This window comes from Malaclemys terrapin, chromosome 11 (genome assembly GCF_027887155.1).
Source record: "Malaclemys terrapin pileata isolate rMalTer1 chromosome 11, rMalTer1.hap1, whole genome shotgun sequence".
Taxonomy (NCBI): Eukaryota; Metazoa; Chordata; order Testudines; family Emydidae; genus Malaclemys; species Malaclemys terrapin.
The window spans coordinates 5,621,995-5,646,428 of record NC_071515.1 but is presented as its reverse complement, the minus strand read 5'-3'; the positions used below and the strand labels follow the sequence as shown (position 1 = coordinate 5,646,428).

The following is a 24,434-nucleotide window of genomic DNA, read 5'->3' as shown; positions in this document are numbered from 1 at the left end:
GCTCACTACTCTACTTAGGTGTCTAAGGCCTGGAGCCTCCAAAGACTTGGGCACAATGTTTAAAATAATATGTGTATGTCTTTGCAGGCGTAGGGCTATGTCTGTAAATACTACAGTGCATTAATCTCATGCCTTTGTCTTTTAGCTTGCAAACTCTGGAGGACAGGGACCATATTTTTCAGATTTTGAAAGCACCTAGCACTTTGTGGGTGCCACAAAAATATCATAATAAATAAGACAAAAAACCTTCACCCTTTGCACGGTAATGCATATATCCCAAAGTCATGCTGATTACAAGCCTTATACCACCATAGATTCCACAGATTCTTAAACATGTCTCCCTAGAAAGTCTTTTAAAAAATATTTTCTTTGTCTGAAAAGTAAAACAAGTGAAAATAGTGACAGACAAATTGCATATAGAGGATTGAAATTGTAGTAGTGTAGTCTGGTAGTGCAGTTTGTGCCACATGAGTGATCTGTGTTTGAAGACACAGTACATGGCATAATAATATGCGTGGGGAGAGTTACAATTATGAGACTGTTGCAGCATCTAGTAATGGTCTTTGTGTAAGAGAAAAACTGCTTCACCTTTCCTTCTATTGTAATGTAGATATTATGGACTTTTAATCATAACCACTGACTTCGTTTTTCATTCTAGAAAACAGTGTTCTTCAACTTGATTGATACCTACTCTCAATAACTATTGGCTGAATCACTGATTCATAATAGGGAAATTGATACATGCAGCGGTGAACATTTATTTTGTGTTTCCGTGTGTTGTGCAGCGTAGCTTCCACTGCAGGCGAGGATCATGGATAAGATGAGAAACTGATGCACATCATGACTAATATCAGATCTCCAGATGTAATGACTGCCATTGTGTGTTTGCTGTACCCCTATGGGGTATAAATGAAAGATCTTGTACTGTAGAAAAGTAGAAGGGCTACAGGCTACATGTGAAAATTGGGCATCTGTAGTTATGAATGTCTGGTGTTTTAAGGCTGTTAGAAATCAGCTACAAAAATTCGATTGGACTCTCAAACCGGGGGACTGGCCATGATAGGTGTTGAGTTCCTCAAGCAAGGGAGTTAAGGGTGGTTGGCACCAAGAAAGCACTTTAGAATGTTGCAAGATTTCCTACAGTTTGTTGGTCTGATCTCAAGAATAAACTTACTGTTTGGTGAAAATGTGGGTGATAATTTTAAAGGGGCAGGGTTAAATAATTAAGGGCCAAATTTTATCTACCTTAAAATTTAGACGGTGATGACTTTTCTTTGCATGCTAAGATTAATGATTTAATCCCTTTTGGTTATAACTCTCCTTTGGATTCTAAATGAATGATGAGTAAAACCCATAAAATGGCGGTTAAGCGCCCAGCGACTTATCTGAACTATTCAAACTCACTTTCTTCCATCTCCCTTCTCCACATCCTAGCCATGTCTCACTCCCCTAACTTAAGAAGAGCCTTATCTGTTATCAACTTGTCAGGGCTGCAGCATGCCCTATTGTTTTCATACAGTCTGGTCCTGTCCAGAGGCCAGTGTTCCATCTGCACTATGGAAATGATGGCATGTGGGACAGAGTTGCAACAGACTAGCCCTGAACACAGTTAAAAATTTGCTGTTTCATGCACCAAACTGCGGTGAGCAAGCTTCTGAATGGTGGTACAACGCTGAGCTTCACAGAGCTGTTGTATGAGTTGGTAATTTGGTAAATGTATGATGCAGTCCCTGTGTACTTTGTTTGCGGCACAATCATGTTGTAAACGAGTGCCCCAACATGACTAATTGTGGTACAGCTGGGACTTAAGTGGTTTGTTTTAATTCTGTTTTAATTCTGCCTGGGACTTCCACCACAAGTGATAAAACAGTATGAAGAAAGTCTGTTGTCTTAGCAATTGTGAGCAGCTGAGGTGCTTATGTTAACAGCCCCCAGCTCAGATAGGAGGGGATTGGTGGCAGGATATCCTCAGTGAGGAGTCTGATGAAAGATCCTTAGTTTTAGTCCTCTAGTTCAGCACAGCACCTCATTCCAGACTTTTTCAGGAGCATGAAGGGGGACTGATTGGTCTATTAAGTTCCCTGGAGTCTGTAATTCAACCCAAATTGACCTAAATTAACCTAAATAGCCTTTGTGGTTTTGAAAGTCACCAAGTCTGGGCTCTTCTTAACCATGGGGAAGTGATTTCAAAAGATGAAAACACATAATTGAGAATGCTCTGCTACCAGCCCCTTCCCATTCCAATCAGGCAGCTATCCACAGCTGTGCCAAGATATCAAAGGAAGAGAGGTGATCTTACCAATAGCTAGTGGGACTTAGGAGTGAATGTTGGGAAGCAGATTGCTGTGGAGTTCGGCAAGTCTTTTAAAATGTCTGTTTGATTCTTGTTTGTGGTTTTAAATTGTGTGAGTGCTCACAGAATTGATAGCCACAATGTATGACTATGAATGGGTAAATAACAAGCAACTCTAGGAAATTCACTGTTGAAGATAATACATGGGCTTAAATCTTAATGGTGACTTTTCTGGCATCTGCCAACTTTGCCTTGGAATCTTAAAGTTGATCTATAAACCTAAAAAAAAAAAAAGGATTTTTGATAGTGATAACCCAATCTTCCAAAAATGAAACCGTTTATGAATAGGGCCTAAATTATGTTCTTTAAAATGTGAAACCCAGTTAGAAATAACACCCGGTCAGACTCGACTTCCTGTAAAAAGTTGGGTTAAAATAAAAATGAGCACCCAGATGGGTTCTTGGCATTTATAGAGCCAAAAATAATAGTCCAAGTCCAGATTCAATGTATCTTAAACCTAAATACATAAAATGAAGTACAGCCACCGGAGAACAAAACTTTTTTCTTCATTTTTATGAGACTGATGTATATATATTTTAGCTTGTCTTATACCATAATGTTAACTGAAAATCTCAGGTGCCTAGGCGCACACAGTGTATGAGTTGAGATTAAATCATATTTTTGACAATAGCCAGATAAAGGCATCCCTCCTGTGGCATGTTATTGCTTTAGCATGTTTTCATATAAACAGCTGATCTTGATCTGCCATGATGATTTAATATACTTGCCAAATCTTGAAGCATAGTCTGGCCTGGGAATCAGGAGGATTTTTTTGTAAACTCTGCAGAAAGGTCGGAGGTCGGCATCAAAGGGACGTTGGGTAGTCCCCACAAGCAGGACTCTGTCCTCTGCTTTCAAACTCTTCAGGATTTTGGGGAGATTCTTTTTCAGACGTTTAGGTTCCATCTTCAGGAGCAGATATATATACATGGGGAAAAAAGTGAAATCTTAGCACCCATCCTTTAGAGTTAGGCAGGTAAAATAACTGTCCTAAAATAACACCTTCTGAATGCTCTATATAAAGAAAGCTTTATGACTCTCTGTTGTCCTACACTTAGTGTAAAGAGAAGAGATACTCAGCATAAGTGGGACTAAGTTAAGCTTTTGCCTCCTGGGTCAAGTCTGGCTATTGCAGGTTGAGTCAGCACTTAATTTCTATTATGAATTTGTGACGTTTTTGACTTCCAGTGTTTCCCTGTTTCATCTGCGGTCACTGACTAATTGAAAGGCAGGAAGGAAGCTAGCTCTTATTATTTTTTTTTAAATCCCTTAATATCAGCTGGATAATATCAGTGTACTTGGTTAATTTCAATACCAAGAAAACTGCTAGGATTTGTAATGTTTGCTCTGGTATCTTGGAGATCTAGATTTACAAACCAGCAGCTGTGTTTTCAACGAGATAAGTGGGTTCCTCACATTCTGCCGTGGTTTTAGCTTAGCAAGGCTCCAAGTTCATAAACTTAAACACTTGGCTGTGTAAACTTAGTACTTATTTATTTGCAATAGTTTGCAGTCATATTTCATCATAGATATTATATCACTAATGAGCAGGGCCCTGCAGAGTTTATATGTTGCTGTGGTCTTACTGTATCTTTAAAATTCATAAACTGATGCATGTAGATACAAAATAATCAGCTCTGCAAAGCAATGGATTGGGATAAATATTTTAAAAGGGCCTAAGTGATTTGAGAGGCTAAGTTCTATTTTCAAAAGACACTTAGGGCCCACTATTTAAAGGTATTTAAGCACCCAAAGGGATTTTCAAAAGCACTTTGACCTCAATGGGTGTTGTGCACCAATGAGAGTTTGGTGCTTAGATACTTTTGAAAATCACATTAGGTGCCTAAATACCTTTAAAAATCTGGCCTCTAGGCATTGGGAGCCCAAATCTATTGAAAGTCAATGGGTCTTAGGCTCCCAAGTCACTTTTGGGTCTTTTGAACATTTTACTTTGTCTCCTTGTTTTTACTGTATGTCAGGCTGCAACATGGGAGACCTTCACTTAGCTCTGGACTCAGCCTTCCATAGTGCAAATATAGAGGAGACTATGTACTCCGAGGTACCTGAGTTTCAAGGATGGACTATATCCTGCCCTGTGAATGCCCTTGCCAGGCAAAGGTTTTCATCTGCTTGTACCAGCAGTTGCTGAAAGAAGGGAAGTGCCTATTCTTTGGATTAAAGAGTACAAAGGAGGAGAAATTAGAAATGAAAGAAAACTCTGAACAATCAAGGAGAAGAGGAAATATCATTTTCCTCTAGTTTAGTTAGATAAAATATAGAAAAAGAGAGAATATATAAGTCATTCTTCAAAGTCACACTGAGAGTCTAAACAACGAGGAGTTCTTGTGGCACCTTAGAGCTAACAAATTTATTTGGGCATAAGCTTTCGTGGGCTAAAACCCATTTCATCTGCTGCATGGAGTGGAAAATACAGTAGAGAGATATAAATACACAGTATATGAAAAGATGGGAATTGCCTTACCAAGTGGGGGGTCAGTGCTAATGAGCCAATTCAATTAAGGTGGAAGAGCCTTATCTGTTATCAACTTGTCAGGGCTGCAGCATGCGTGTCCTACTGTTGCTTAATAATATTAGAACGGAAGTGTTAGTGGGCAACACAGTTTAGTGGTCTGAAATAAGGACTTCAAACAACAACCTCCTGAGTTCTTTACCCCAGCTTTGCCACTGATTAGTTAGGTAGCCTTTGGTGAGAAATTTCACTTCTCTGGCCCTGTTCATACTAGTCAGAGTATCACTGAAAGCACTTCTTAAAATAAAAGTTTGTGCTACTGGTGAGGACTGGCTCCACATAGTTGTAGCCAGTTCACACTAGCGGCACAACTGCCCAATATTTAGGGAGACATTTGGATTTTTACTTGCTTATCTTATAAGGTTGTTGGAAGGAGTCCTTAATGTGAGTAAAGTGTTTTGAAAATGAAAACTGTTATTTGAGAGAATTATCATTATTAAATGGCACTAATTAGGCTCCAAAATTAGCACTTTGCTGAAATAAATGGTAGAGGTTAAACTATTACTGCTGGTTAGAGTTCCTGGTTTATAGGTCGCTAATACATCCCTTCTACTGGGAAGGGTGTCTTGGCAACAGGAATTGTCAGATAATTAACCAAAAGCAACAACAAAAAAAAATTCTCCTCTGCTCTTTCCCCTACTCTTTGTGGTAAGTCCTAATTCAGCCATTACATTTTGAGCAATCCATTTTTGGGTCGAGGTAGTGGCTTTCTGTATTTCCATTGATCTAGAGTCAGTTACATGTAGGAATCTTATTTTTAAAATCTAAATGACTGTACTAGTGCCAACCCTCCACCCCCCAACACTGCCTACATTCGCCGCTCCAGTGTGAAGCCTAGAAAGCCATTTTGGCATTAGTGTGTCTACAGCTCCTGTTGTGTATTGGAAAATAATGTATGTCCATTGTATTGAAGGGATATATACTGAAAGCTAATAGTACTCCCATTCACTTTAAAAGAAAAATGTCTGTAGCAAGAAAGGCTGTTGAGCAGGGTACCCCGGCTTTCAGCTGTCTCCAAATCTGGATTGGAGAATGTGGGGTGTATTGTGAAGGTGCCCCAGGTTCCTGAAGAAAGATAGTGACTGTATTGCTTGCACCATTAGCAACTGGGTTACCATGACTGATTTAATACTTGACTGTCTGGCTGCCAATTCTGGGAAGGCAGGAAAGGGCTGACCCTGAAAGGAGGGCAATGGAGGCCAGTTTTATAATGGGCCTTCCACAAAATATAACGTTTTCTATTATTACAATCTAAGCTATTGTCCCAAAATCATTGCCTGGGAAGGTGCACAATTGGCTCTCATTGTCTGTATCCCAAGGCAGAATTTAGCTTACCATCTCTAGCTACCTTTCTGCTACCTGTTTTCCTTGATTCCTCTTTCCCTATGCTGTCATTACTGTTGGGGGTTCTCTTATTGAGGCCTGCTCAGACTGCTTGTTATAGACTCCTATAGCTGGTTCAGAATGTTGGATACAGCTATTTGTGTAGCAGTGGGACTAGAGACAAGTGAGCTCAGTCCTGGAGCCCATCTATTTCAGTCAAGGAAATACGTGAATTTCCACTAAATGTGAACAGATCGGAGTGTAATTTATACAACTGTCCCTAGCATTGCATTTTGGAAGTTATATCAGGGCAAAATTCTGTCCTTAGATGTACACAGACTGCTGCTAATGAAGCCAGTAGACCAAGGCTATGAACACTCAAGGCAGTATTTGTCCCACAATCTTCTTTACAATAGTAGTTGCAACCAAGATTTGAGAATTAGGGAATTATTTGCTTTCAGTATGGTATGTCAGCCACCAGAGGGCATCAATCACCATATACGCAAGTCATAAAATAAGCACTCTAAACAGCTTGTAAAATGACAGGCTAATCTAAGACAGTTAGTATGTCATCAGTATCTTAAAAATATTGCATTTGTGTCCTCACAAAAAATACAAGCTACCTTTAAAAAAAAATAATTAAAAAATGGTTCCGTTTGACATAGACTCAAAGAATCAATTGTGGCTAAAGTCCCGAAAGCTTTGTGAATTGAATGAGTATTTCACATGTGACCCTGTTTGCAGTTGTACAAGTTGCTTTATACGAAACACAGTGTGTTTCTGCATTGTTTTTTTTCTTTTCTTTACTAGTGGGAAATTGCTGATTATGGAAAGGAAAGAAAGTAATTAAAACAGGAATTCCAGGAGGTAAATAAAAATCTGTTTACTTAACTGTTTGGCCTATACTCTTGATTTTTACAATGCAGATTTGTCCTTGTTTCTTTATTATTGATAAATAAAGCTGAATAATTTAAGCTTGTCTTAAGTCTTAGTTTCTTCCTTTGTCTTTTTTAGGTCTCCCATTTTTCTTTCATTCTTGTTTCTCTTGCTGTGCCATCAGCACTCATGAGCACTGGGCAAATTACTTTTAAATAAGGCCAGTTTAGGTGACTTCTTCAAGAGCTTGTGAGAGGTCATGAGACTTTCTTTAAAAAAGTAAAAGTGAGGCAAGCTATTATAAAGTGAGCATTGGCAGGTCTGGTTGTGGTGGTACATGTTACACTGGGAAATTCCCTGGTTCCTTTGGGTCAGGTCTACTACGGTATGTGAAATTATTATAGGTTTAGAAATCAAACAGGAGCCCCTCACCTCTTTTTCAGACTTCGGCACTTTTTTGTAGAATGTTTTTTCTGCGTCTCCAATCCAGATGACTGAAGGCTGTAGCTGCTTAGCCACCTAGGAGAAAGGAGAGGAAATATATTAAGTTAATTAAAATGGTTAAAATTTCAAACCTGCCCTGCCTGCGCTTACTATTATAGTGGCTATATCTCACCAAATCAATTCCCTTGCCATTGCACGAGCCTTGGATATTGGTGCACTGTGGTCCCTCCTAGTCTCTGCCTGTGGCACACAGTAGTTTAATCTCCCAAGGGCTGTACTGCTTTTGTCTAATCCAGGGATAACTGGTGGGGTAGAGTGGCCTGTGATGTGCAGGAGGTCAGAAAAGATGATCTCTAATCCTAGATAAACTCTGGTTCTACATCCACATTTAGGTATCAAAATAGACTGTTTTCGTCCCCCAGAAGTGCTGAGTGCTTGTAGCTGCCATTGGCTTTATTGTTGAGCACTTTTTGGCCAATCACGCCTTTTATTTAGGAATCTAACGTAATGGACTGAGCCATGGCTTGAAAATTTTGGCCAATATGTTGATCACACATTAATTGCTACAATCGCTTGGCTTACATTCGATACCAAACTCCTAGTACATTGTGACATGCTATCTATTTTATTTGTGCAACAAGCGGCCTGCACTGCAGCGTTACACAATGTATTTAAGCAAAACAGGCTTATGTGAAATGTCAGCATTCACAAGAATCCTAGAATATCAGGGCTGGAAGGGACCTCAGGAGGTCATCTAGTCCAACCCCCTGCTCAAAGCAGGACCAATCCCCAACTAAATCAATATTGCTCAGGCATGCAGGAGTGAAATCAGGCATCGCACAATTAGCAGCTTAGCTAAGAACTAAGACAATACATTAAGTTTGGGTGTGCATATTAATGTGTTTTCTACATCAAAACTTGGATGTACTATACCTCTGGCTCACAGCAGGATGGCAGCAATGCTACAGGCTTTTTCATAACTGCACTTCCTATTGCTATAGTAACCCTAGTGGTTTAGGAATTCTGCTGCCAAGTATTAATCCCATTGCAGTTGTTGCTGTCCTAGCTCTGTTAGATCGCTCCGTGATGGACGTGCTGGTTGTATGAGTAAATTGTAACTAGGATTAGTTTTTCTGCCATGCTCTTGTTCCATTCCACTTCTTCAGGTGAAGCTGTTGCTACTGGAAAGGGGATGTAAATATTAGAAGCTTGTCTGCATTGTGCTAATGTATGATTAATGACCATTCCAGGAGTTACACTCACTTGGGATGTGGGAGATCCAGGTTCAAGTCCCTGTTCCAAATAGGGTGACCAGACAGCAAATGTGAAAAATCGGGACAGCGGATGGGGGGGTAATAGGAACCTATATAAGAAAAGGACCCAAAAATCGGGACTGTCCCTATAAAATTGGGACATCTGGTCACCCTAGTTCCAAAGTAGGCAGAGGAGGGATTTGAACCAGAGATTTCTCACATCCCAAGTGATTGCCCTAACGATCAGGCTATCAAGCACAACTCTTTTTCTTTCTTTTTTTTTTTTTCCATGTAAAAATGTGAAAGCTCTCATTTTCATTCTGCACTGGAACAAAAACAATTTTCAAAACCTTGAAATTTTTGTGTGTGAGATATGGAATTGTTGTTTTCCGGCCAGCCCTAGAAATAAACATTCTTTTGAAAGTACTGTTAGCTTGGGTTTAGGCATTCCAGCTGCACGAAAAAAAACAACAGTAGAAAGTAGTCGTTAAGTGGATTTCTAAACGTATGCTTGCCCTTTCTCACTGTTGATGGTTCCAAAAGGAAGTGATGCAATTTTAGACATGCAATACTTCAGTGGAAATAATCCATCAATTCTGGAAAATGTCAAGTTTGTTACTTGACTAGAACTGTTTTAATGGAGGAAATGGAAATCTTCACTCATTTTGGAAGGCATGAGCTAAAATGTTGAGTGTTAATACTGAAGATTTATTTAAAATAAAGAGACTGGATGATAAATGACTATATGTGAACTCTGCCAAAATTTCACGCGTGCAGATAGGCAGATATCTGCATCTCTATTTACCCATATGTATAATTAGGGAGATGAAGTGTGAAGAATGATCAAATAGCATACGGAGTAAATAACTTGGATGAATGGCTAAAGGTATAAAATTATACAACAATAAAGCCACGTGGTCTTACATTTCAAATAATCTGGTTTCTACATTTTCACGTTATATTTTGGCCACCCTGAAACTTGCGCACACACTGCCGAGATAAATTTAGAAGGCACTCTTGAAAATGTGGTCTTTATTATTTTGTAGCAGAATGGCAGACTTTTATCTTTATTGTATTGGAGCTGGATGGCAGATTTGGGGATGCAGGGCTCTTCTGCTGAGTCATCTTATCAGACTTGTTTTTGAGACCTACAATGTAACCATTGCTGAGTCATACTAACAGGTAGATTCTGTTAGCGCCAATCAGGGTATAAGAGGGGTTGGGTTCTCTTTCTCAGGAGCCGAGGGAATCAAGGCCTGGGATTGAGGTCATGCATTGAAAAACCTTAGACTAGATGACCTTTGCAATCCCTTCTAACCCTATGGTTGTATGATCTAGCACCTTTTATCCAGAGATCCCCAAATCCTCAGCAAGCTCTACACAACTAACAAACCTTTTGTCATCTAGCACTTTATGGTCACCTCAGGGATAGCTTGTGTTCCGAAGCACAGAGGAGCTCATGGACTGCTCTTTCCCTACACCCTTGAGTATAGAGCCAGGGAGACCACAGTGAATGGGAGTTTGCAGAGGGATTGTGCTTTCCCTGGGGCGGAGGGTTACCTCCCTGCCCTCTACTCAGGACTGGGGCTAACTGCTACAATTTAGTCTTCTGTTAATTTAGTCTAATTATAGGATATGCACATACACATCAGCACACCCCACAGATTAGACTTTGTTGCCTGATATACAAGGGTTTTTCCATATTTCTTTCATTTAGGGGTCTGTTCTGCCATCACTATATTTGTGTGACTCCCATTAGTTGTTCAATCACATGCTGCGACGGGTCACTTCTCCCTTGATGCTTACACTAATTGCTAAACGTTAATGCGAAGAGGAACTGCATGTGAACACTGAAGGGGGACTAGTCCCTTATGGGTATTTTTGCTTTCTGAGGTAAATCAGTTGTACTAGGGCTGATAGTCAGTTCAGCCTTTCTGATGCCCAGGGAAAGGTTACGGGAAAACATGTTCCATACCTGTTACCTGACATAGTGGATAATGCTCTGCAGTTCGCCATGTGGAGAACAAGGGTGGGGATTTTCAAAAGTACCAGGCCATGGTATAACTCAATAGTGAACTCCCCTTTACATCAATGGGAACAGAGTTAGGCTAATGCCGAGTGCTTCTGAACATCCCCCGCTAAACATGCTATGTTGTGTATGGGCACACTCACTTAAGTTGCATACAACACCCTGTTCTTTTGAGGGGTATTCTCTGGGATCCCACGAGGGCCTTTTCCTCTAGCAAAGGCAACTCCCTCCAGATCCCCATCCCCTCAATATTGTTTCAGCACTGGGGTTGTTAGAGAGATGTGAGGCACTTATTTTCCTTCCTCAGGTGGCGCTGATGCTCAATTTGGGACCTGTACCTGCTGCAGCACTTTGCACTGCTAACTAGGCTATGGGCCCACTTTTATTCTAAATAACATTTACCTTTTTCTTCCTTTTGGCACCCCTGTTCCTCTTTTCTTAGCTTCAACAATGGGGAAATATAACAAACTGAAAACAAGGTAGTGAGTGAACCCACTTTCTACCAGCTCTTGAATAAAGCAGATACTTTAATGATCTCTGCTTTCTAATAAACAGCAATGAACTGTGAATGAATAGAGGCATATAGCATGGAGCAGCAGAATTCCACATATATGCTAATATGACATGATCCAATATACTGCTTTTGTGCTAATTTAAAAAAAAAAAATCAGACACCCATAATCCATTGGTATCTAATTTAAATTGTTGGCAGATACAGAGCAGACTGTATGTCCCCCCTGAAAGTGCTTTATTTGAATTATCCATGGGTAGTTTGAATCCATGGATAATTAAATGCACTGTACATAATTAATTTATAATTGAAATTTTATTAGCATTGCTGCGTTCAACAATTTGTTGAAGTCACCAGCAGATGGCTCCTTAACCCTTCTAATACTGCATTATGTTAGCAACATTTGATTAAAAATTGATCTTCACTGTAGTTGCAGCTATTAATCTGATGTACATTTGAGACAAAAATGTTCTTTTGCTGTAACTCTTGCTCCTTCTGTCCATCTCCATTAACCGAAAATGCATACAAGCTGCATGTGCTGATCCGACTTTGTGTTTTTCATGGCAAATTCTCTTACAGGTGTCCAATAAGGACTAGGTTATCCTGCATTTCTGAATCAAAGCAGAACAGAAAGTAACGACTAAGTGGATTTTGTTGGGTATAATGGGTGAAAACCACCATGGTTCTGCTGCTCCATGGTTCTATTGTCAACATTTGGTCTTAGAGCTATTATTTCAGTTACTCTCCAGACTGCTTTGGTTCATGTTTGGAAGGAACGATATAACTGCAACTGTAAGAAACTTATGCTAAAATTTTCAAACTTGGGTGCCTATAAATTAAGCACTTAATGCCACACATGGGCTCCCAAATAAACGGCCTGATTTTGAGAGTTGCTGAGTATGTACAGCTCCTCCAAGCTCAAAGATTCCAGCTTTAATTTAAAATGAAAGAATAAAGTCAAGTTTCTGCAGAAATTGATGGGTCACTGAAAATCAGCTCAGACCAGCCCCATATATTGACAGCACAAGCCTCGATAAAGCACTTGTGAGATCAAACTGATGAAAATCAGAAATGAATATTTGGTCCCAACTGTGTGAGGTTGACTAGAACAAGTAACAAGTGGAACAAGATTTCAGTAAGAATGGGGAAAACATAAAATTGAGTTCCTTTAACAGATATTGGTTTTATAGATAATATATTTTGGCTTGCTATAGAGACAGTGTAATAATAAAATCCTCTAACAGATTGACTTTTATTACATTTTAACTTTAGGAGATAAATCAAGATAAATCTGCTCCCTTCCTTTGAAATGATATTATACGTTTATTTTATTTGATATTTGGCAATATTCATGAATAACCTTCTTACAGGTTTTCCTTTTAGGCAGGCTTCATTGCACCATGCATAAGAGATTACACCTTCTGACTGTTGGAATAAAAGTCTGATCAGTATTTCAATCACAGTAGGGAAATATTTCACAGCAGCGAAATGTTTAATAAAAGGGGCTTTCTACCAACATTTTAGGGTAACTTCTTATTGATCTTTTTCAGATTTCAGAAAGACAACACGCAAATAGTCTGAAAGGACTGATTTATCTTTGTCTCTGGCTTTGGTAAATTCCATAACCAATACCTTCGTTACTCAATCTTCCAATGGTGATTGTTTAAAATAGAATGCAGTATGTTTCAACAAAAGGAGCACTATTGTGTCCCTATGTGGCTTTGTGTTTGAACTAAGTAGCTTGTGCGCGCGTGCACACGCACACACCCATTATTTTCTCCTGGCCACTTCTTTTCCAACCCTTTAGTCTGATCAATACTGTACCAGTAGTCCTTTCCCATCTGTGGCTCCTTGTACGATGCCTTTTCTGTGTGTTGCTGCTGCTGCCCTGGGAAAGATGTTAGGTGAGGTGTGTCTGTACTTGTGATTAATCTGATTGCTGCCCTCTTCGGTGTTGTTGCAATGCCAGTTATATTTTTTGCCTCAGAGTTGTGGCTTACAAACTACCTACAGTTTTATACCTCCCTGCCCGAGAGATTTAGGTCTTATAGCTTTTTCCCTTGCTCGTCTCTGGATTTGCTGCTATCATTTCTAGGCTGCCTCCACTAACCTTTTATTTTGTCAGATAAATCAGACTATTATTTCTCCCATGGAAAACGTGTATAAGGTACAGTTTTCTGAAGCGCTACTCCTATATTTAAAAAGCATCAGTGGAATCAACTGTGGCCCAGCTCAGTTGGCATAAACTGACAGAGTTCCATTGACTTAAGTCAGGCATAGTGTACGGAAAATGGTTAGAAACCAACATACATTGGAGTATTTTGCATATATCTGAAGCAGAGGCGCCGGAACCTCTGTGTGTGTGTGTGGGGGGGGGGGGGGGGAGGGGGTGGGACATGGCTGGTCTGCTTTTTGCTGGGGCAGACCTCAGGCCCTTCCCCTCCTCTTCCCTCTGAGGCCCCACCCCCTGGCCAGGCCAGCATGGAGCCTGGCTGGGGAGGGGAACACCGGCAGTTGTGGGAGCCACACTCGCAGACCCTCCACCTGCCCATGGTGTGGGAGGAGGGGAGCGGGGGCTGAGAGCAGCCCCTGGCCGTCTGTGACTCCACACCAGCTCACCACAGCTGCCCACGCGGCTCTATCCCCAACCCGGCTCCAGATGGGGAGGAGGGCCTCAGAGCCGCAGCCTGGTCATGGTAAGAGGCACGTGGGCAGCTGTGAGGCCTCAGGGGGGTGGGACCCCTGGTTCCCCACTCATGGGAAGGATCCAGCACCCTTGACGTGAAGAATCAGATTCATTTCAGGCACTACTGGGACAATATCAGCTGGAGACCCTTCTTCTATACTCCGAAACAGATCGCTGTACTATATGGCTTCTTTGTGAGAACATATGTGCTTATTTTTTTGACACTCACAGCTTCCTTTAGTAATTTTGCTGTTAAATATTAATCACTCATATGTTTTTCAGGAAAGACAGAGTGAAATTTCAGTGTTTTCCCACTAAAGTAAATTAGGTCATTTCCTCTAAATTACATTAAAAGTGACAGTTTTTAATAACTTGAGTCCCTTTTTTGTCAGAGCTGGTTTGTATCTTGCAACAGAGTCCTCCCAAAAATTATACGAAAAAAGGATTTGGATTTTTGCACCTGAAACAAATTAAAGTCTCTCTTTTCCAACGTTGTTCTCTTGTTTAAGGTGTCTCCTGTGAAATGACTGCCATCAGTTCAATTATGGATAGAAAGTTTCCTAATGGTCATTTAATGCTCTCTAGGGTTTAATTTAGTTACCAAAACTCTTTTGTTTGTTGAAGTGATTGGTAATCAAGAGTTCTAGGTTACTTCACCTTCATTAGGCACCATAAATCCATATTTAGTAAATCTCATGGTTTAGTAATGGTTACATGGATCAAATAACATGAGAAATAACTATAGCAATGTTTCCTGTAACTTACTTATAATTATAAGTACACAATCTTTATTTTATTTGGCTCACTATAAATAAGTATCTTTGTCAATACAAACGCCTTCTATGCCAGTCTGACTAGGGTAACAGTTGCTGTTGCGTGCAAAATTTATAATTGAAACTATCTGTTATTGAGACCTGTGAATCTACACACAAGGAAAAATGTAACGAGGTGAACTATTATGTGTCAGACAGTGAAATTCAGAGAGCTGTGAATATAAATGCCACATGTATGCTGCAATATACAGAAGTCCTTTGTGTCAAGAACTATACAGTGCATATACTCTTGCAGTGACCAGATACATTACCTGTGCATATACGTGCAGTGATCAGATACTAGTCTATCATGGAGAGGAAGAAACCTTTAGTGGGAACAAATAAGCTTCCCTCCTCGTGTGTTGTGAATGTGTGCGGTGAACAGAGGACAGGTAAACAGAGGGAGTTTGCCTGGGAGTTCACCTGGGGGATGTTCCCACAGAGTGTTTTTGCCTTTCAGGCTTCTGTGAGCAGTAAATACAACATCTGAAGAGGCTCTTAGAAGGAAGACAATATGGATAGTGAGCGATCAGCTGTTGTGATCTGCTCAGGATGTGCCATGTTTGTCTCTCTCCCAGAGAACAGAAGCGACTTTGTCTCTACAAAGTGCAAACCGGTCTCCATATTGGAAGACAAGGTTAAAAGGACTAGAGACCCAAGTATCAATCCTGCGTTGCATCAGAGAAAATAAAGATTTTTCTGGATAGAATTCAGTGTTTGGTATTGCAGGCACAGCATGTTGAAGAATCAGAGAGGGCAGTGCAGAATGGGAAGAAAATTGGCAGTATGTGACCTGCAGAAGAAGAAAGAGGAGAACCCCTGTACCCCCAATGCAGATAGAGATAAGAAACTGTTTTCAGGCTCTCTGCACAGGTATTATGTCAGAGAATGGTTTGGAAGAGTCATCTGAGGGAAGAGATCAGAAGGAGACCCCATCGACCGGAAGGTATGGGATGCATTGTCCTAGGGATGGGGGTTCCATGACCACCCCTCCCAAGAGGAGGAGAAGGATTGCTAGGAAGAGATGGAATCTACCTAACGAAGAGAGGAAAGAGCATCTTCGCAGGCAGGCTTGCTAACCTAGTGAGGAGGGCTTTAAACTAGGTTCGCTGTGGGATGGTGACCTAAGCCCTGAGGTAAGTGGGATACTGGGAGGAAACAAGGAGGAGGGTGCAACAGGGAAGGCCTCCTGATCCATACTGAGAAAGTAGGGCAATCAGCTAGTTATCTTAGGTGCATGTGCACAAATGCAAGAAGCCTGGAAAACAAGCAGGAAGAATTGGAAGTCCTGGCACAGTCAAGGAACTATGATGTGATTGAAATAAGAGACTTAGTGGGATAACTCACATGACTGGAGCACTGTCATGGATGGGTATAAACTGTTCAGGAAGGACAGGCAGGGGAGAAAAGGTGGAGGAGTTGCACTGTAGATAAGAGAGCAATATGATTGCTTAGAGCTCCAGTATGAAACTGGAGAAAAGCCTGTTGAGAGTCTTTTTGGGTTAAGTTTAGAGGTGAGAGCAACAAGGGTTATGTGGTGGGCATCTGCTTTAGACCACCAGACCAGGAGAATGAGGTAGACAAGGCTTTCTTCGGACAACTAACAGAAGTTTCCAGATCACAGGCCCTGGTTCTTATGGGGGACTTCAATCCTCCTGACATCTGCTGGGAGAGCAATATAGCAGTGCACAGACAATCCAGGAAGTTTTTGGAGTGTGTTGGGGACAACTTCCTGGTGCAAGTGCTGGAGGAACCAACTAGGGGCATGCTCCTTTTGACCTGCTGCTCACAAACAGGAAAGAATTGGCAGGGGAAGTAGAAGTAGGTGGCAACCTGGGCAGCAGTGACCATGAGATGGTCAAGTTCAGGATCCTGACAAAAGGAAGAAAGAAGAGCATCAGAATACGGACCCTGGTCTTCAGAAAAGCAGACTTTGACTTTCTTAGGGTACTGATGGGCAGGATTCCCTGGGAGGCTAATATGAGGGGGAAAGGAGTCCAGGAGAGCTGGCTGTATTTTAAAGAAGCCTTATTGAGGGTGCAGGAACAAACCATCCCGATGTGCAGAAAGAATAGCAAATATGGCAGGCAACCAGCTTGGTTTAACGGAGAAATCTTTGGTGAGCTTAAACACAAAAAGGAAGCTTACAAGAAGTGGAAACTTGGACCGATGACTAGGGAGGAGTATAAATATATTGCTCGAGTATGCAGAGTTGTAATCAGGAATGCCAAAGCACAATGGGAGTTGCAGCTAGCAAGGGATGCAAAGGGTAACAAGAAGGGTTTCTAGAGGTATGTTAGCAACAAGAAGGTGGTCAGAGAAAATGTGGGACCCTTACTGAATGAGGAAGGCAACCTAGTGACAGATGTGGAAAAAGCTGAAGTACTCAATGCTTTTTTTGCCTCGGTCTTCACAGACAAGGTCAACTCCCAGATGGTTGCACTGGGCAGCACAATATAGGGAAGAGGTGAGCAGCCCCCATTGGTGAAAGAACAGGGTAAGGACTGTTTAGAAAAGCTGGACATGCACAAGTCCATGGGGCCGAATCTAATGCATCCAAGGGTGCTGAAGGAGTTGGCTGATGTGGTTGCAGAGTCATTGGCCATTATCTTTGAAAACTCATGGCGATCGGGGGAGAGGTCCCGGATGATTGGAAAAAGGCAAATCTAGTGCTCATCGTTTTTTAAAAAAAGGGAAGAAGGAGAATCCAGGGAACTACAGCCTCACCTCAGTCCCTGAAAAAAAAAAAAATCATGGAGCAGGTCCTCAAGGAATCCATTTTGAAGCACTTGGAGGTGAGGAAGTTTATCAGAAACAGTCAACATGGATTCACCAAGGGCAAGTCATGCCTGACCAACCTGACTGCCTTCTATGATGAGATAACTGGCTCTGTGGGTATGAGGAGAGCAGTGGACGTGATATACCTTGACTTCAGCCAAGCTTTTGATACAATCTCCCACAGTATTCTTGCCAGCAAGTTAAAGAAATATGGATTGGATGAATGGACTATATGGTGGATAGAAAACTGGCAAGATTGTCTGGTTCAATGGGTAGTGATCAACATCTCGATGTCTAATTGGCAGCTGATATCAAGTGGAGTGCCCAGGGGTCGGTCCTGGGGCTGGTTTTGTTCAACATCTTCATTAATGATCTGGATGATGGGATGGATTGCACCTGCAGCAAGTTCGCGGATGACACTAAGCTGAGGGGAGAGGTAGATATGCTGGAGGGTAGGGATAGGGGTCTTGAGTGACCTAGACAAATTGGAGGATTGGACTAAAAGAAATCTGATGAGGTTCAACAAGGACAAGTGCAGAGTCCTGCACTGAGGATGGAAGAATCCTACGCACTGCTACAGGCTGGGGACTGACTGGCTAAGCGGCAATTCTGCAGAAAAGGACTTAGGGGTTACAGTGGATGAGAAGCTGGATATGAGTCAGTGTGCCCTTATTGCCAAGAAGGCTAACGGCATATTGGGCTGCATTGGTAGGAGCATTGACAGCAGATCAAGGGAAGTGATTATTCTCCTCTATTCGGCACTGGTGAGGCCACATCTGGAGTATTGAGTCCAGTTTTGGGCCCCAGAAAGGATGTGGACAAATTGGAGAGAGTCCAGTGGAGGGCAATAAAAATGATTAGGGGTCTGGGGCACATGACGTATGAGGAGAGGCCGAGGGAAATGCATTTATTTAGTCTGCAGAAGAGAAGAGTGAAGGGGGATTCCAAAGAGGATGGATCTAGACTGTTCTCAGTGGTGGCAGATGACAGAACAAGGAGCAATGGTCTGAAGTTGCAGTGGGGGAGGTTTAGGTTGGATATTAGGAAAAATTATTTCACTAGGAGGGTGGTGAAGCACTGGAATGGGTTCCCTAGGGAGGTGGTGGAATCTCCTTCCTTAGAGGTTTTTAAGGCCTGGCTTGACAAAGTCCTGGCTGGGATGATTTAATTGGGGTTGGTCCTGCTTTGAGCAGGGGGTTGAACTAGATGACCTCCTGAGGTATCTTCCAATCCTAATCTTTTATGATTCTATGATAGTTTCCTTTCTGGAGAAAAGGATTCTGAATCCATAATCTCTCCTGGGGATTCTGTCATTGGGAAAGGGAGATCTTATTTGTTTTTTGTCTCAATTTTAAAGGATTCCTCCTGGGACTGTAGGCCTACACCCTCTCATCAGAAATGTGAAGATCATGGAATAAGGAAGAAATTGGGCCCTGATTATGTCCATAAGTAAGGGTTCTGGATATGTTCATAATTAATATACATGGTTTCATTTCCAAGCCCATCATATATTCTTACATTTTTGTTCCTGTAATTCTAAGCTAGAATTCCTCTTTTCAAAATGACCACTACAGCTAACCAGACAGCTGTGTAGCAGAGAGCCACTTGTAGTGACTCCTGTGCAAGAAATATACACCCAACAATTGCTAGCATTATTTGACTACATGTTGCATCTCAAATAAATATTCCTGATTGAAGGAAACAGAAACACAGAACAAAATTTTGTTTTATATAATGCTTTTCATACTCAAGGTAATTCAAAGATCATTCAAGTGGTGACATGGAAAAACCTTACATCAAGTGATTTCCCTTGGGGCATTAAATCCTCCACAGTGGTGAACATATTGGTTGTCAGAACATTGTTTTAAGGAAATTTGAAAGTCGTAAGGGAGTTTCAAATCTGGGATGTGACTTGTTTTGACCTTGGACAGTTGTGCCACCTTTTTGGTGTACTCTGACTCTGGTTCTTGGCTTTATTTTAAACCCAGAGCAACTGGCTTGTTGAAGATCTACTCTTTGAAGTTGAGAAAATGGGCATAAGGTGATTTATCATCCACAAGGGGAAGTGGAATGAAATGTGGATATTTCAAGGGCACCATACACTTACCTATTATAGATTCATGGATTTTAAGGCCAGAAGGGACCACTGGATCTCCTAGTTGGACTTAATATAAAATGCAAGCCATCTAATTTCACCCAGTTGCCCCTGGATTGAGCCCAGTATTTGAAAAGTGGAACTTATTTAAAAGAAAGTAGGATATGATTCCACAGGAGTTTTAAGAGAAGAAATAAAAAAAGCACACAGACTAGTGAGAATCAGCTGTCAAAAAATACAGTACCTTGAACACCATGTGGAGCATCATTTGCAGACCACTCTTGCCTGGGTATTTCCCAGCAATGTTAGAGGCAGACAAGTTGAAGAGATTGGCTCCTGTTTCTGTGCAGAGGGCATGCACCAGCATTTTCTTTCCTACTCCTGTGGGCCCAGCTAGCAACAAGGCTTTCACCAAAGGAGCCTTCTCATGTACTGCTTGAGAACCTATAAAAAGTAATAAGGCACTATTATTGCTTTCATTTAAGTCTGCCATAAATGTAATGGTGAATGATTCTTCAGTTTTTCTTCCTGATAAATATTTCATAATGTGAACTCTTCATCTCACTAACGTAGAGCAAGTGGTGTAGAATTCACTTTACAGCTGTAGAATATGTTAGCCTTTGTTCGTGGCAGGAAAACCAATAGTACTGAACTTATTTTAATTGTGACTTCCAGCAAAATTCTTCTCAGGTCCACCGTTTCACTTTGCTTAATATTGGATATGGGCATTGAAATGAAATGAAAATGAGACACAGTTACATGCAGAAGACAAGCCTGACACTATGCACAGCACACATCTGCCTTCAATTACACCTAACTGTTAACTGCCTGCCTGTTGGCTGTCAGGCAGATGTATGGTTGTAGGTATACCTGTGGTCTAATTTAAAAGACGAGACAAACATTCTACCTCAGAGCTGTTCCCCACTTCATAATTGGAAAGGGGAGGAAATACCTGTCATATGTTAAAATAGTAGAATCTGTTATCTGCGCCAAAAATGACACTTTCCAACTTCCATAAGAAAACAAACTAATTGGAGTATTTTCCTGATGAGCGTTCTTCTGTAATTTAAAACCAGATGTCATCAGTCTTTCTTTTGCCCCTTTCTTCCCTCACTACCCTTTTTTGGGAAATTTTTCTCTTTATATATTTCTGCTTTTAGTAAGTGTGGGAGAGTCTGATTCCTTGATTGTAGGAATGGAATGTAGCTGACTGAGCTGGGCAATGACAGCACCGGGGAGTGGGATTGCTGTGCGTGTTAAGTCATGTCATTCTCCAACAAGGAAAGATTAAGCCCTATCTAGAACTCTGCTACTTCATTTATGAGTAGAGGCATGGCATATACCCATTTAGTGGCTAATCTGCTTTCTGTTCTCTGCTTTTTTTTGTTGCGATAGTGCAGATGCTGGGTTCCTCCTCTTCACTTGCTCTGACAGGGAGGATGATGACCAATCACCATCCAAGATTTCACTGCTCTCTCCTTTGCTTCTCCATTTTAAGCTCTTCTGATCTGAAAGAAATGAGGTTGCCTGTTCTACCTTGATAGTTGGATCAGTGAGTATTGTTGAAGCCTGGGCTTGGAAAGCCAAATGGGGATGGTGTCCGCACTGTCCTAACAGAGCCACAGAAAGCAATTTAGCAGGGAAGGGGCAACATCACGTGCTTTTTTGTGGCTTTCTAGAGAGGGAGAAGGAGAGACAGAAGCCTGACTGAAAAGAGGGAGCCTGAGGTCATGAAAAGGAAGGGCCAAGCACCTCTGACTCTTCCACAGATTCCAATGTCAAAGGCTGATAGCCAACCCAGACACTTCTTTGAGGAGAATCTCTACTTGAGGTGAGCTTCTCTCCCTTCTAAGCAAGCTGAGCAGCTGTTTTCTGCTGCACTTCTGGACATTGTTTCAGCCACTGCTTTGCTCCACTGACTGATTGGCGATTTCCTCAGCAAGAGAAGGAAAAAGTGCTTAATGCTCCAATGAGAAAGTGCTGCTGCAAGAGGTGCAGGTGAGATTTCTTCCCTCGTTGAGAGCCAGATGGTGCAAGATGCGATGGAACAGAGGTTCATCCCCTGCATTGCTCATTGCTCTTAGTGAGGGAGGGATTGGAGAAAGGAGGCGTAGAGAACTGGTAAATGCTGAATGGTAGTTGCCATTATGCCTCTGAGTGAGGAGGCAGGACCCAGCATCTCTGCTGTCATGGACAAAGCCACAAAAATATTTAGTATATTATGGTCAGCATCCCTCATAATAGAATTTGGACAGTAGACAGTAAACTTAACTGCAAACATATAAATTGCCTCTTCCTTGATGGTCCAATAAAATCAGTGCCTTTTACTCGCCACATAAAAACATGCCCTTATCTTGATGTAGAGATTACCACTCTAAAGCAACTTGAACAGTTCTGCCTCTCATTGGTAGGGGGAAAAAAATGCTGAGGGTTTTCAAACTTTCAGTCTGCCAGCTCATTGGTAGGGGGAAAAAAGTCCAGAAGGTGAGAGCCCTTTGCAGGAGCTTTGCCAGTTCTGGAAAAGTTCTATTCCAGGTACTGAGAGCAAGAGAAATGCCAACTCCTACAACCACTACAGAAGGAGGGGCAACTGTTTAGCTAACAATGCTATTAAAAGTGAAAACAAACTCATCCATCAATGTGTTAATGACTTAAAGTAGCCAAATAAATTACAGTGAACGAAGTATTAAGATGAATGCCATTGTAAGCCTTTATTCCAGCACCATGAACCATGTAGTGAAGTTACCAACCTCTCAAGTTATGAATATTTTTGGTCATTTCATACCAATTTATTACTATTCTACATTGATTATAATGGGTCAATAGAAACCCCTTTAGAGAAATGTAACTTCCATTAAAAAGTCTCCTTTCAACTGCTTATAATTTTCTGATTCCTTTTGGGCTGAAATTTTCTCTATCAAGTGAATATTTTTGGGAAAGCTTTTTTTCTCTCTCTCTCTTTCTCTCTATATATCTATATACACAATGATTAACTACGGTAGTTCTGAGGCCAGTTAAGTAAAATGTCATCCATTAAATACCACCCAAAGGTGAAATAATTCCTGAGACTTTTTGGCTTCAGGCAATATATTTAACATTGTATTTGCTATTGCAAATACAGTCTATACTTTTACTGGTTGAGGGTATTTTTCCTCTTTCACAGTTTCTCTCCAATTAATGGGAGGAGGTTTATGGGCCCCTCTTACCTTGGCAGGAGGGGTCTTTGGCTTGATTATCCTAGAAAATTAGGTTAAAACATGACCTTGCAGTGTAGACAGGGATGTCATGTTTATTTTTGTATTAGCTGGTTAAACCTATGGGTCTAGTAGAGTTAACCAATGACCAGCTGACGTGGTCTTAAAATGAAGGTCCCTGTCTATGTTGACTGCAAAGTTCCATTTAACGTAATGTTGGAACTCAGCCTTGAGGAGTCAAGTTAACTAGTACAATCTAACTTGCTACGGAAGGACAAGCCTTTTGAGGGAAAGCTCTCGCTCCCGCCTTTCCAAATTCCCATTGTTGTAGGATGGGAAGAGTCTTCTGTATGGTGCAGCCTGCTCCCCTTGGTGCACTGGGCCCACCCTGTGTGCCCGTGCAGAGGGGGCTGGCACCATGGAATGCACACACTGTGTTCCAGTGTGTACAGCGAGAGCAGCCTGAGTGCAAGGATTGCATTTGTCCCTGGTTTTTATTAAAGGCACACACAAGGGAGGGGAGGGGAAGAGAAGGCTCCCTGCTCCCCTCCATCCCAACACCAAAACAAGAGCCAGGGACGTTCTGGCCTGAGGTGGAACAAGTGGACTGAGTGGCACAGAATGAGGCTACATAGGACTGAGTTGGCTGGCTGAGGACTTGCCTGTCCCCTGACAGAGGTCTCCCAAAAGTGAAAACATTATGAAAGAAAATTATAAATAGCACATGCAAAGCCCCTTTATGTAGTAAGTGCCTGTATTCCCCATGGTTGGCCTACAGCAGGGGTCGGCAACCTTTCAGATTTGGTGTGCCAAGTCTTCATTTATTCACTCTAAGTGAAGGTTTCACATGCCAGTAATACATTTTAACATTTTAAGAAGGTCTCTTTCTATAAGTCTGTAAAGGTCCAGACTCACCCCTGCAGCTCCCCCTACTGGTTGCTTTGGAGAATCAGCTCATCCAGCTTCTAGAGCACCCTCTGCAGGCCGGGGTGATCCGCCTTGTCTCTACTTCTGGCCCCCGTGTCCCTCCCAGGACCTGGTGCCCCTATTACTGGGATGCTGCCCCTGGCAGTACCCCATAGGTCTGGGTCTCCCCTCCCTGGAGAACCTCCACCCACTATCCCCACCTTGCCTCAGCACTAGGCCACTGTCAGTCACCAACTAGACCCCACTCCCTGGGGCAGACTGCAGTATAGGCCACTCATCATTGGCAAGGGGGGTTTGGACCTGCTGCCTTGGACTAGCCCTGGGCTGCCCTCTGCAACCCCCAGTACCCCTTGGCCTAATACTAGGCCGCAGCCTGGGGCTTTCCAGGCTGGAGCTCCCCAGCCTTTACCCAGCCCTGCTCCACTACAGGTACCCTATGTCTAGCTCCCTGCAGCCAGGCCCTTCTCTTCCTGAACACAGGGCTCCCAGCCTCTTATATAGGGCCAGCTGAGACCTGATTGGGGCATGGCCCCAGCTGCAGCCACTTCCCCCAATCAGCTCAGCCTTCACACTGCCTGCTCCCTGGGCTATCTCAGGCCCTTCCAGGCAGGAGCAGGTGTCCA

The 24,434-nt window shown here is 42.0% G+C and overlaps 1 protein-coding gene across 2 annotated transcripts in view; it reads right to left on the bottom strand.

The window, feature by feature from the left end:
* IQCA1 (IQ motif containing with AAA domain 1) overlaps nucleotides 1-24,434 on the bottom strand; it is a 160,385-nt gene that overhangs the window by 5,037 nt on the left and 130,914 nt on the right. For both annotated transcript variants that reach the window (XM_054043911.1, XM_054043912.1), the window contains 3 exons: nucleotides 19,935-20,134; nucleotides 7,515-7,601; nucleotides 3,082-3,259 (listed from right to left, as the gene is read on the bottom strand). In XM_054043911.1, the coding sequence (XP_053899886.1) occupies nucleotides 3,082-3,259; nucleotides 7,515-7,601; nucleotides 19,935-20,134 (465 nt within the window). The remainder of the gene's footprint in view (nucleotides 1-3,081; nucleotides 3,260-7,514; nucleotides 7,602-19,934; nucleotides 20,135-24,434) is intronic.